This window comes from Labrus bergylta, chromosome 13 (genome assembly GCF_963930695.1).
Source record: "Labrus bergylta chromosome 13, fLabBer1.1, whole genome shotgun sequence".
NCBI lineage: Eukaryota > Metazoa > Chordata > Actinopteri > Labriformes > Labridae > Labrus > Labrus bergylta.
In genome coordinates, this window is record NC_089207.1 from 10,316,056 (window position 1) to 10,328,646 (window position 12,591).

At 43.2% G+C, this 12,591-nt stretch overlaps 1 protein-coding gene across 2 annotated transcripts; it reads left to right on the forward strand.

The window, feature by feature from the left end:
• The first annotated feature begins 1,322 nt into the window (after nt 1-1,322).
• Nucleotides 1,323-12,586, forward strand: popdc2 (popeye domain containing 2). Of its 2 annotated transcripts, none has more exons than XM_020632012.3 (4): nt 1,323-2,276; nt 6,722-6,830; nt 8,524-8,950; nt 11,670-12,586. In XM_020632012.3, exons 1-4 carry the CDS (start codon nt 1,783-1,785, stop codon nt 11,750-11,752), a joined length of 1,113 nt encoding a protein of 370 aa, XP_020487668.2. In that variant the 5' UTR covers nt 1,323-1,782; the 3' UTR covers nt 11,753-12,586. The 2 variants fall into 2 exon arrangements, with proteins under 2 accessions (XP_020487668.2, XP_065818302.1); XM_065962230.1 differs by having other exon boundaries at nt 1,330-2,276; nt 8,524-9,092.
• Nucleotides 12,587-12,591: the final 5 nt, after the last annotated feature.

The window sequence follows — 12,591 nt, forward strand, 5'->3', positions numbered from 1 at the left end:
GATCCCACAAGTGCTGTCAATCTGTTGCCAGTCTTACACCTGTAACTGGCACACACCTGGCAGCACTTGAAGCTCAAAACAGGAGTGAATACCAACAGAAGAACATTGCAGGGGATTTTGGCACATTTTATTAGGGCGCTACCCACACGTTTAGCTGTGTTGCACATTCCACGAATGCATGATCCTTACAAGTTATACCTTGTTAAGGTGACTAATCAGGTTTTCCAACAATATAAAATACGACACCAATTAGTATTATTAAAGGGGCGAAATAAGTGACTGAAATAATGTTTCCAAACTTTTTTTGAGGAGTTTATTTCAGTACTGTTCTTGTACTCAAATTCAGGATGAACATTTTAGGTATTTCAATTTGAGCTTTATTGTAAATAGTGTGGCTTTTAACTTAACCACTTGCTTTCAAAAACTATTTGTTCAGCTGAAGGGAGACAGGAAATGTTGGGAGGAGAGAGTCGGGGATGACATGCAGCAAAGGGTAGAGATTGGATTTGAACCCACGGCCGCTGCAGAGAGGACTAAAGCCTCTGTACATGGGGTGTGCGACATAACCGCTAGGCTACTGGAACCCTGTGTTTTTATATATTTTTTAAAACTGGAAACCATTTCAACAGCCTCTAATTGAAACCTGCCTTTTTATTCTTCAAAATCAACCAGGGACTGGGAGTTAAATTGGGATTGGCTTTTACTTGAAGTTTTACGGTATGTAGGATCTTGAGCGGGCCGGTAACTCATGGGGGTCTTATTCTTTCTCTGCCAGGATAAAAAAGTGATCAATGAAGAGAATCCCTGTGTCACAGAGTCATTTAAAACTATCCCAACACAACGCGGAATTATTGTCTTTGCGTAATTATTAAGAGAAGAATGAAGAAAAGAGAAGATTTAATATTGAACTGAGCTGCGAGTCCTCCTCGCTGAGAGGACAGGAGGATATGTGAAGCTGGAGTGCTGTTGGAGGGTGTTTATACCTGAAATCTGACCTGCGCCGTCTGTGGCTCTAAATATGCACCGTCTAATCTGCCCTCCTGTGAGTAAACTTGACTCCGACAGGTTTGGTTAGAGAAAGAACTTTGTTGTTGCTGTGCAGAAACTTTTTTGAATGTGTGACACTTTTCAAGATATTTGTGATAGTCCCTCTCCTCCCTCCCGTTTCCTGCCTCTCTCTCTCTCTCGCACTCTCTCTCGCTTTCCGTTATGTTAAGTAGCAGGCCTGCTTTCTGTCCACCACTCTCTCCTCCTTGGGTTTCAATTCCAAACATGGTTATCCTTCTAGGGCTCTATCGACGCCCCCCTCCCTTATCCCCGCTCCTCCAGCTGTTGGCTCCACAGTGCAGGCCGGTCAGTTGGTGGCTGAGAGAAAAGGCAGAAAAGTGCACTCGACAAGAAGACTCAGAGGGGACAGAAGGTGCGACAAGCCAGAGGGGAGAGAGAGAGAGAGAGAGAGACAGAGAAAGAGACAGAGAGAGAGAGGGAGGAAGGGGACGCATAATGAGAGAAGAAGAAGAGCCCCATTCCAGCTGTGTTTCTAAAACAAACAGAGCCGTGAGAACTTCTTCATATTGAAGAATTTTCAGCTGCAGGCCAAGGGAACAAATATTTACCTCTGACATTTTTTGATCGACTTTGGCTGTTTATTTTTAATCAGGATTTCATTCAAACAAAACATCTTGTTGTTAGTGTTGCTCGGACAGAAATAGGTCCAAGTTTCATTTGGATATTTTTTTTGGCCATTCTTCAGGAGCCTCTTTTCAGCTTGTTGTTTTAAACATGAGCACAGAAAACTCGACTCTTCTGGACAGCTTGTTCTTTGCTCCTCTTTGCGATGGCTGGACCAACAACACAGAGGGAGCCATCTACCACTTGGGAAACACCATGGTCTTCCTTGGCTACATGGGAGGCAGCGGGGCCTACGGGTGCCTCTTCATCTTCGGCTTCCTCACCCCAGCCTTCCTGTGCTTGACCGTGTGGGGCTGGATCACCATGTGCGGCCTGGACGTCTTCACCTGGAACCTGCTCCTGCTGCTGGCCTGCCTGGCTCAGATCTGCCACCTCCTCTGCCGGCTGCAGCAGGAGGGCATACCCAGGGAGGAGCTGTCCTCCCTCTACCAGGCGGTGTACCTGCCGCTGGGCGTCCCCGTCCAGGTGTTCAAGGACATCGCGGGTGCCTTTGAGAACAGGGTGGTGGAGCTGAAGGCGGGAGAGACGTACGCAGTGGAGGGAAAGACATCAATCGACCAGCTCTCCTTTCTGCTGTCTGGGAGGTGGGCCGTGTGTGAACATCTTCACTCTATAGCAAATAATGCAAACCACAAAGATTCTCAACACAGAATGCGACTAACAAGGGCTGTGAAAACACATCAGTACAGCCATATGCCTTTCGTCCTAACTCCTGCATTCAACTATCGAATCGCTAGCACCAAATATCGATATGGCAATTTATAAATAATGTGTTGTGAACAGATTTCTCACCAAATTGCCTCATCAAGTTCCTACTTCATGCTTCTTTGCTGCCGCAGTAAGGAAATGAATCCTGCACATTTATGGGCATTTTACTTTCTTTAGTTAATTTATTAAGTCACTGTATGTTGTTATCGTCGGCCAAGTATCAGGTATAGTATTATGTGTGACCCCATGCGATTCCCACCCCGATAACTAACACACTTGACCTAAAGTGGTAACACCACACTGAAAGATTTGCTTGAACCCTGCAATGACGGATCGGATATATTGTGTTTTTACAAGTTTTTAAAACAAGCTTAAAACACAACAAATCCCAGATTTATCGTAACCTTTTCATGAATCCAATCGAACGTTGAGCCTCCAGGTTCATTTTTAATTTCCCAGCAATGTTATCAAAGAGCGCAGAGCACAATGCACCGAGCCGCTTTAGATAATCAGTTGAAAAATAATGCCTTATAGCTTTTGGCTTGAAGGCTACAGCACAGTTACAACGTGCGGTTTATAAAGCTTCTAGTTCTGATTCGTTTGATGTAAAAGCCAACACTTACCGTCAGCAGCAGCAGCCATCTTGGTCCTTTGTTCAGTCACTGTCATAAACCAGTCCCTTATTAAATAACCTGTTGTTACCTTAACTGTACACACAAACGGACGACACGTCTCCACCGCCTCTTGTTGTGCAAAACTGAAGCTAAAATACCCCAGGGGACAGACGCTGGCATCTTGTGCTGGTGACATCAAGTGGACCCAGAATCTGCATGGCAGAGATTGGCTGTTGGAGCCGTCATATTCTTCTGCTAATGGAAGCGCACGTTTCATTTACAAACTAAACGGCGAAGATCCCTCAGGTCAGTACAGTCCACAGCAGAACAGATTCTCGTGTCAGTTTGAAGCAGACACTCACGGTTATAGAAAGATCAGTGACTGTTGTCTGGACTCTCACAGTGTGTCACCGTTCCTCCTGCATTCATCAACAGAGCTGTCAATCATAGCATCAAACTAAACGACTCAGAAAAATGAACACTGTCTGGCATGAATCAACATTATAAGAACTAACTATAATGACAGAAACCATGTTTTAGAAGAATGTATTTGATGTGTTTATGTTTTGATTTTCTAGTGTGACCCTTGTCCCATCTGTTAACATGGAGACGGCGGGCTTTATGACCTTTACTGTGGCTGGCCAGTAGGAGTTGATGGAGACGTTTTGGCTTCCTTTTTGGGAAGCTGTCATTTAATCCATCTTTGGATGAAGTCTTTATGGTTTAGTGGAATTAGTTATATTACGTGATGCATGTGCCGTGCGAAAAAAACATGAGCCTGCCGAACCGCTGGTCCACAGGCTAGATGACAGAGTCAAGTCATGTTTATTTATATAGTAGCACATTTCAGCAACAAGGCATTTCAAAGTGCAAGAGCAAAACGACAGTCAGCTAGCAGGTCTTTACCCAGACATGTAGCAGACATGAGCATTCAATTGTAGTTGCATTTGTGGCCATTGAACAGATATAAACTCAATATTAACTCTCATTTACATTTGTTGTGGTCTCTAATAAGAAGCCTGCTAAATACTTCAGTTTGTGCAGTAGCTGCTAGCTTAGCATGTTTATAGTTTGGCATTATCCCAATAGCACACAGCCAGTTGCATGTTTTCTGCAGGATTTAGTCACATTAGTATCTCGTTATAATGTGTGGTGTTGGTTTAATTTCCTCATGTAGTTAAAGAAGAACACCCATTGTTTTCAGGAAAGCTCCCATTTTAACCGACGCCTGCTGATCTGTGTTCCTATTTCTGACTCTTTCATGCTGTTGGCAGCCTGTAAGTGTAACAGGAAGCGAATCCTCTTCATCCAAACATCCTCAGAGTAGAGCTGCATTACATTTCACAGTCCTGGAGCCGACACAAGAGAAATGTTGTAAACAAAGTATTTTTGTCTGTGACTCACGACTGTGCCGTCCCCCCTGCACGCTGCCAGCTGGTTCAATGATATCTCTGTAGTCGGGACGGGAGCAGGCACCGACTGCTGCTTTTAACTTAAAGTAAATGTTGGCAGATGACAACTCCTGGACGAGCCAACGTCAGAACAACAGACATAAAGCTTGTGATTTTTTTTCCCCACAGCTTTAAAATGTTTACTTCTGTAACTGTCTGACAAACTTATAAAGTACATCTTCATAATTATAGGAAAAGCATCAGTGGTTAGTCAACTACGTTTTCACAGTAGTGCTTTAAACATGTAATAACATATTTCCTATTACAGATTTAAACAATACCAAATGGCTCAAACACAATTTGACAAACTTTATGCTGATTTTTATATTTACTCTACTAAATTTTTGTGTTTTCTACTCAACCACATTTATTGTCCAGCCTTGGCTCGTAGTAACATTTCAGATCAGCTAAAAGGTTATGATGTATTATATAAAGAAATTAATCCTAAAAGTCTGCAACCTTTATGATGCTTTTAAATTTTTTCATTACTTATTGACAGTACATTTTGATGCAAATTGATTTGTTTATTTTAAGCTGGATGCACACAAGACGATTTTTAAAGTCTTAACCGATTAAAAAAAAAGGTGGGAGACTACCGACATAAGAACAGTTTCAACAAATTTTTAACATTATAATCCTCCAAACACACACAGTCGATGATTTGTCCAGACCACGAGACAATGCCGTCTGTATCACACAATTACACAGTGGCGATTCAATAGACACAAGAGCCTTTTCCCAGGCGGCCCTATTGTGGTATGTCTTGAATGAGACATTATAAAGGCACTTATGTCGTTGCCATGGTTCCACAATCTGGCCTTTTTTTTTCTCAATATTCCACCTGGAAACATATCAGCTGCCATGTGTGTGAGCTGTAAAAGTATGCGACATCCGGTTGGTGACGCTTCCTGGTCTGCTCGCTCTCATTGGCTACTATTGTGTCTGAGGCAGCCCAATCTGGAATAGGAGCCCGGACTTGATCAGGATCAGGGCCGCACCTTAAATCATGTAGTGTTTAGCCAGCTTAAGTGAGATATCAAATAGAAGATGTTTATATGATGTGATTATTTTTAAAACCTGTGATTACTTCTTTTACTTATAGTAGATATTACATGCTGCTCAGATGTCCACTAATTACAAGTTTACCTATGTTTGAACCTTTGATTGTTTATAGAAATGGACAACGCATCAATGTGCCTCACAAACTTTAGAGGTCAAAAACTGACATGGGGCTTTAAGGTCTGGCTCAGAGTCGGCCTTCAAGCTCATTCAGGAGGTGTTAGAGTCAGTCAAAGCAACACCAAACTCAGAAGCCCATTCCCTCAGACATTTGTTATTCTCCCCGTGTTTATTATCATTAAAGAGAAGAACAGCCTTCCTCAAACTATTGCCTCAAAGTTGGAAGCAAATGAATGTCTTACATACTGTTATATTCTTTGGCCTTTAGAATTCAAGGAGACTTTACCCTGCATGTAAAGCAAAGACAAGGGTGTCTAAATGTTGTTTCCTTTGCCGTGTGTGCCACAAAGCAGAGCACCAGCTGTACCGTGACATTTTTAGCACGGTGCTCTCCAGTGGAAACCCCTGCTTCTGATAGTGTGAAGTGCTGTACAGGAGAATTAACACTACAGCATGCAGAGAAATAGCTGCTAATTTACACCCAGAGTTATGAAGGGTCTAAATAAAGACTGTGAGTTTTTAAAATGCTGCAAAGAGAAGCTCTATTATCAACTAATGCTCTAGTAGATTTGTCATCTATCTTTAAATGTCTTTGTTGGATCAGTTTATAGTGTCTGATGATTAAACTTCTCATTATCTGTCTTGGTTTTATCCTTTGTTATTGGCAAATCTGCTGTACAATAAGCTTCTTGCTTTTCTTCAGATGAATCTCGGAATAGAAGCTTTTTTTAAGAACTATTTCCTGGAAAGCCGACTCTTTTGACGTAATCCATTGAAGGATTTAGTGTTCAGAGTGCTGGGTTATCTCAATCTGCGGAAGTTATTCTATTTCTAATCAAACCTCTCCTGATGTTTGAAACGATAACTTTTCAGTGCAGCAGGAATCCTGACATAAAAAGGAATCTTGGTTTAGCTAATTATTTTAAAGATGATGTTTGTATGCAAATCTTCAATTGGATGAGAATTTCTTCGGCCTGGCTCTGCAGAGTGACCTCCGGCTCTTTCTCTCTCTCATCATCACTTCTTAATCCCAGTCTCTCTTTTTGACCCTTTATCTCTCTCTCTCTCTCTCTTTAGGATCAACGTATCTCTGGAGGGTCAGTTCCTGCACTACATCCAACGCCACCAGTTCCTCGACTCTCCGGAGTGGGAGTCTCTGAGACCAAATGAGGAGGGACAGTTTCAGGTATGAGACTCGACATGCAGTCCATTTTCGGGAGAGTTGAATAAGTGACTGCAAGGTTAAAAGTCCCAAGTGTTCCAGGAAACTGTAAGAGCCAAACGAAATGGTGTAACTGGAAAAGAAAACCACTCTCTGGTCTCAAGTTGTCTTTTATCGGACTCTTCATCAGAGTGATCAGCTGAACAGGAGAAAGTAGTCCAAAGTTGGAAGTGACTGTTTAAACTTTGGCAGCACTAGCACTACTACCTGTTAATGCTTGTGTAATCCTGTAATCCTTATGCTAAGCTACGCTAACCACATGGGGTCATCCCTATATGTTCCCTCAGGCCCATGTTCCGTCATTTCTATGAAATTTCCCCAACATCAAAATCAGGCCCTATGTTCCCTCATCCAGATGTTCCCTCGAGAATCCCCCCCCCCCAAATAAGGCCCTATATTCCCTCAGCCCGATGTTTTCTCATGCCTGCATTCCCCCAGCATCTGGGCTGGATCTTCTATAATGCACATAACATGTTGTTACACCCTGAAATCAAAGCAATGAAAGCAAATCATTTGCTCAAGAAAATTTTCAACTCAACTGAACAAGGAGGTGACGAAAGTGAGGCAAGTAATAAACTGAGGGCTGAGGGAACATAGGACTGAGGGGACATAGGGTAGAGGGAACATAGGGCTGAGGGGACATAGGGCTGAGGGGACATAGGGTAGAGGGAACATAGGGCTGAGGGGACATAGGGCTGAGGGGACATAGGGTAGAGGGAACATAGGGCTGAGGGGACATAGGGCTGAGGGGACATAGGGCTGAGGGGACATAGGGTAGAGGGAACATAGGACTGAGGGGACATAGGGTAGAGGGAACATAGGGCTGAGGGGACATAGGGCTGAGGGGACATAGGGCTGAGGGAACATAGGGCTGAGAGGACACAGGGCTGAGGGGACATAAACCCTTTTCACACACGGAAATCTCCTGAAAAAACTCCGGAGATTTGGCTACCCGGAGAGGCTTTATGTGTGAACGCAAACAGCCGCATTTTTTGCGCAGACTTTACCCGGAGTTTCTCCGGCCAGACCCCGAGTATTTTATCCGCAGAAAGTCCGAGTGAGCTGATGTGAGAACGCAGCAGCATATACTCCGGAGATTTCAATTCGAGCCAATGGGACCCGAGTGACGTTTATATACAGTGACTGCCTAAAGTGTCTGCACGAGACCACTACGATCTCCGTGCATGTAGTTAAACGGCTGCATTATGTTTTCTGTTCGTCAGTATGTTGTTCTCCTCTCTTCTGTTGATGTTTTCATTCCATTGGATTACACATAGCATTGGAGCGGTCCTCCTGCAATTATCTAGATATTATCCGGAGTGCATATGTGAAAACGGCTATAGTGTTGAGGGAACAAAGGGCTGAGGGAACATAGAGCTGAGGGAACATAGAGCTAAGGGAACATAGAGCTGAGGAAACACAGTATTGAGGGAACAAAGGGCTGAGGGAACATAGAGCTGAGGGAACATAGAGCTGAGGAAACATAGAGCTGAGGAAACACAGTGTTGAGGGAACAAAGGGCTGAGGGAACACAGTGTTGAGGGAACACAGCTCACCCACAAATCAAACAAAATGGACTAACTTAAATAATTGACACGACTAGTGAGAAACTTCAAATCATCAATATTTAAGTATTCCCTTCACTCATACTCCACAGGTGACCCTAACAGCGGAAGAAGACTCCCGCTACATCTCTTGGCGTCGCCGTCGTCTGTACATGCTGATATCAAAGGAGCGCTACATCGCTCGTCTCTTCTCCCTCATGCTGGGCTACGACCTCGCCGAGAAGCTCTACAACCTCAACAACAAGCTCTACATCAAGACCGGCGTGCTGCTAGACATCCGCCTGCCCAGCCTCTACCACGTGCTGGTCCCCTCCTCGCAGGGCAGCGAGGGCGGCAGTGGCAGCGACAGCGGCTTCAACAAGGAGCAGCAGGGCGACGATCCAGCACCAGCCTACCACACGTTGGATCCAGTTCAGTTTCAGCCTCAGGGACCAAGAAAGACCACCCAGGATGACACCAAGGCCCCCCAGCATGACCGTCACCAGCACCCGTGGGCATCAGACCCGGACCTGCCCTCTGGTGAGGACTCTACCAGCCTGGTCCTGGAGGACTTTGCTGATGTGGCGGGCTCCTTAACGGATTATGGCAGTGAGAGGGATTATATGAGGTAGAGGGGGCAGGGTGCTGGAGCTAACACACTGGGTCACCACTTAAGCTACGTGTAAGTACCGCACCTGGGCAGAGGGGGGTGCTGTGTGTGCATGGAAGGCTTGCAGTGCACATTTCTAACTAACCCGGCTTTTTGACAGGAGAGAGCAGGGCTGGGCATCAGTAAATTAAGAAAGGATGTAATATAGGACTCTCATTTAGAACAAAAGTCGTCATCAAGTATGCATGTATTACAGTACTGGTACTTTTATTTGAATGCCACTATTGGCTTGCTGGTGAGCTTCACAATTGGATAGCTGCAATGCATTGTGGGGCGGTTTAGTATGACAAGTGTGCTCCCTCATCATACTTAAAAAAATCTGGCCAATCTAGTATACATCAGGGCATTTGTCGCACTCAGTGTGGCGTCAAATTAAGTATGAATAGTAAGAAAGTATGTGGTTTTGGACACAGGCTTCCCATCAGGCCCTGAAATGGCTGTGCCCCTTAAAGGCCCAGTGAACGGGCCCTCGTCAAATTCAATTTTATAATATTAACTCATGCGTGTTGGATCAGTGGCATTAGCCTCCTCGTCCTCACTGCCATTGGCCTTCAGAGCTGAATTAAAAAAGTTTGTTAACAAGTTATTGTTGAGCTCAAATGCTCTTTTTCTTCTCTTTTCATTTTTAGCTTCACAAATGTTGTGCAGGTCTCGGCATGAAAATACACAGTTTATTATTACTGGCGTAACACTTAAATTCAGTGGGCCCTACCCCTACCCCTACCCCATGAAGTTAACATTACAAAAACATTTAAAAGAGGGGGTTTAACTTTTGCTTCAATCTTAGAAGGACCATGTTTTCGATGACCTCCACGGGGCCCAGCTGCTTTCCCCTATTCCCCCCCTTATGGACGGCCTTGTTTCCCACATCCATTTCTTAATCCAGTTTAACATAACTAATGGACGTTGCACCTTAAGACAACTACAGTCCATTGTTTTCAACAAAGAAGAAATGCCTGCAGCCATCTCCATTGTTTAAGAAAATGCCTCAACTGCACTTCAACCTGCTCCATATTAGACCGATGTTTAAGATTGACCTTACACGATTCAGGTCATATGAAAATGTGTTTGAATACGAGGGGATCCAAACCTCATCTGCCAGAGAAAATAAAATATGAGCAGTTTTTGTCTTGTTCCCAGGCTGAAAACATGTTCCAGCCTTAGCTGTTATGTAATTAACTTTTCTGGTTTGTTTTTGTTTGTTTATTTTATATCCACAATCTGCTCTTAATTCTGCCTGCATTTTGCACAAACAAATCAAAAGTGGTTAATCAGTGTAATTCCAAAGCTTTCAGGGAACTACCAAACTATTTGTAGATTTAAATTATTTTCCTCCCAGGCTCTTCATCGTTGAGTTATGTGGATTATTAGTCTATTTCCACTCAATATTTTAAGATTTAAACTCCCTGCCAGCTGCTCTGAATCTGTTTGCTTTGGCTCTGCTTCTCATAAGCTTGCAGTCATCTTTGCTACAGTAGCAGAGTTAAATTAAAGGGGAAAAGCACTATAGCACCAAATGAGTGCTGCGTTTCTTGGTTGTTGTTTCAGACAGCTGATGAGGTCCAGCATGCTGCTGTAATTTGTATGTGTGTCCTGTGTAGGGGTTCGACATTGAGCCCGACGGCAGCTGTTTTTTTTTTTTTTTTTTTTTTTTTTTATCTGATAAGGATTACGGCCTGGTAATTTAGGGGATGTCCAAATAAATGCAGTGCCATGTTATTAATCCAATGTGCCCACCCTGTAAGCAGTGTGTCTGTAAATTCCTTCATCCCCTCCTCAGCCCCGCCCGCACTCTGACCGTCCCAAAATCAGCCCTCGACCAATCAGGAGTGGAGGGTCAAATTTCATAGCTGGATGGTGGTGGGGTCAGTGCAGGGTTTGGGTTGCAGGGGGGGCTGTAAAGTCTATCACAGACAGTAGTAGCACAACTTAACAGGTGGTGTAAAATAACATCACTTTAACTAGAACCTCACACTTTAGACTAGAGTGTAATGCTACTTCATAGACAGGGGCGTGTCCAGACTTTTTGACTGGGGTGGCCCAACTGAGGCATTGAGGGGTGGCCTGAAGTATACGTGAAAAGCATTTAATCACCCTTTTTGGTCTATGATATGTACTTTAGCTACAAACATTGAAGTATCATAAAGACCTTCTGGAGAAGAAATCTCCAAACGGCCTGTTTGAGCACACATTTACTGAAAAGTGGAGCAGGCAAAAGACGGAGAGGATGGACTTTTCTCATCATTGGGGGGTTTGTAGACAGACTAGGGACACATATTAGTTTACAAAATACAAAGTGTATTTTGCATAATATATGAAATTTAAATTATGACATGACATGACTCAAGTGTGAATTAGTAAAATGACAACTTCCAGCTCAAGTTGTTTGATAAATTTAAACTTCTTTGGGCTCGTTTCACTTGTTCAATATATCTTCTCGCTAGTGTAGAAAAACACATTTCAGTTCCAACACAGATTTAATTGGCAGAGCAGATCTAACTTGTATCATTACCTGTCATGTAATCAGGACGTCAGCGTGAACACACTCCAAACTGCCTCCTAACTGAAGTGTCCTTGTTGACTCCGCAGGAGATGACAGCGACAGACATGTTCCACCTCGTTTCCAGAGAGGCAGAGCGCCGCTGGCTCCCACCGACACTCCCAAACTGTGAGGACAGTCTCTCCTGGAAACACTTTAACTACTTTATTATTTACAGCTTAGCAGTATGAATGTCTCACATGTCACCTGTGATCTGTGTGTCTCTCCCTGTTCTCACCTGAGTTCATCTCCTCTTTGACATGGCCTCTTTCTATTCTTTATTTACATTTGTTTTTTGTAAAAGGAAAGCCATTACGATATGATTAATAAATCAGTACAAGGAGCCAATATTTGCCACTTTATAAACTGAAATAAGGGCAAATCAAAAGGCCAAATTTACGATTATAAAGCCTTTAATCAACCTTTTGGCCACCTCAAGAAACTGTGATCTGCCTCAAAAAATCAGTTTCTTTCTCTGAAGGATCGGGGAACTCACTTCATTTAGTTAATCAGATATGAACTCACATTTCTATGATGTGTTTCTGTTGTTGTCGTTGTCATGGAGAAACATCTGTCCAATTAAAGACAGATATTGTAACTTCCAGATGTATAATATGACGTTAAAGGTCTGCCAAAAGTAAGTCAAGTCACCACTGAGGACAACCTTCACCTTGTTACTTACAGTCACAGAATATGTCCAAAATGTAAAAAAAATTTCAGCATGACACTTTCTTCATTAGTCAGACACTCTTTTACATCTTTGGGGAAATGTTAGATGCCTGTAGATCATGTTTTTTGTACATTTTTGATTGAGAGTTTAATACACACCTGTATACTGTGAAATACATTCATTGCCTGTTATTTACTTCTTTTTGAGTGAAATGAGATTGAAATGTACAAAATCCAAATTGTTTAAAATATTTCAATGGGGCCAAGATTTCTCCATAAACTGAGTGTGTGCAGTGGACGTGT

What these genes read in the sequence shown, in the direction of transcription:
- popdc2 (XM_065962230.1), top strand. Translation starts at nt 1,783, where the DNA reads ATGAGCACAGAAAACTCGACTCTTCTGGACAGCTTGTTCTTTGCTCCT. An exon ending in TCCTTTCTGCTGTCTGGGAG is followed by an intron (nt 2,277 to 6,721) that starts GTGGGCCGTGTG and finishes CTCTCTCTTTAG; the next exon opens with GATCAACGTATCTCTGGAGG. An exon ending in ATGAGGAGGGACAGTTTCAG is followed by an intron (nt 6,831 to 8,523) that starts GTATGAGACTCG and finishes CATACTCCACAG; the next exon opens with GTGACCCTAACAGCGGAAGA.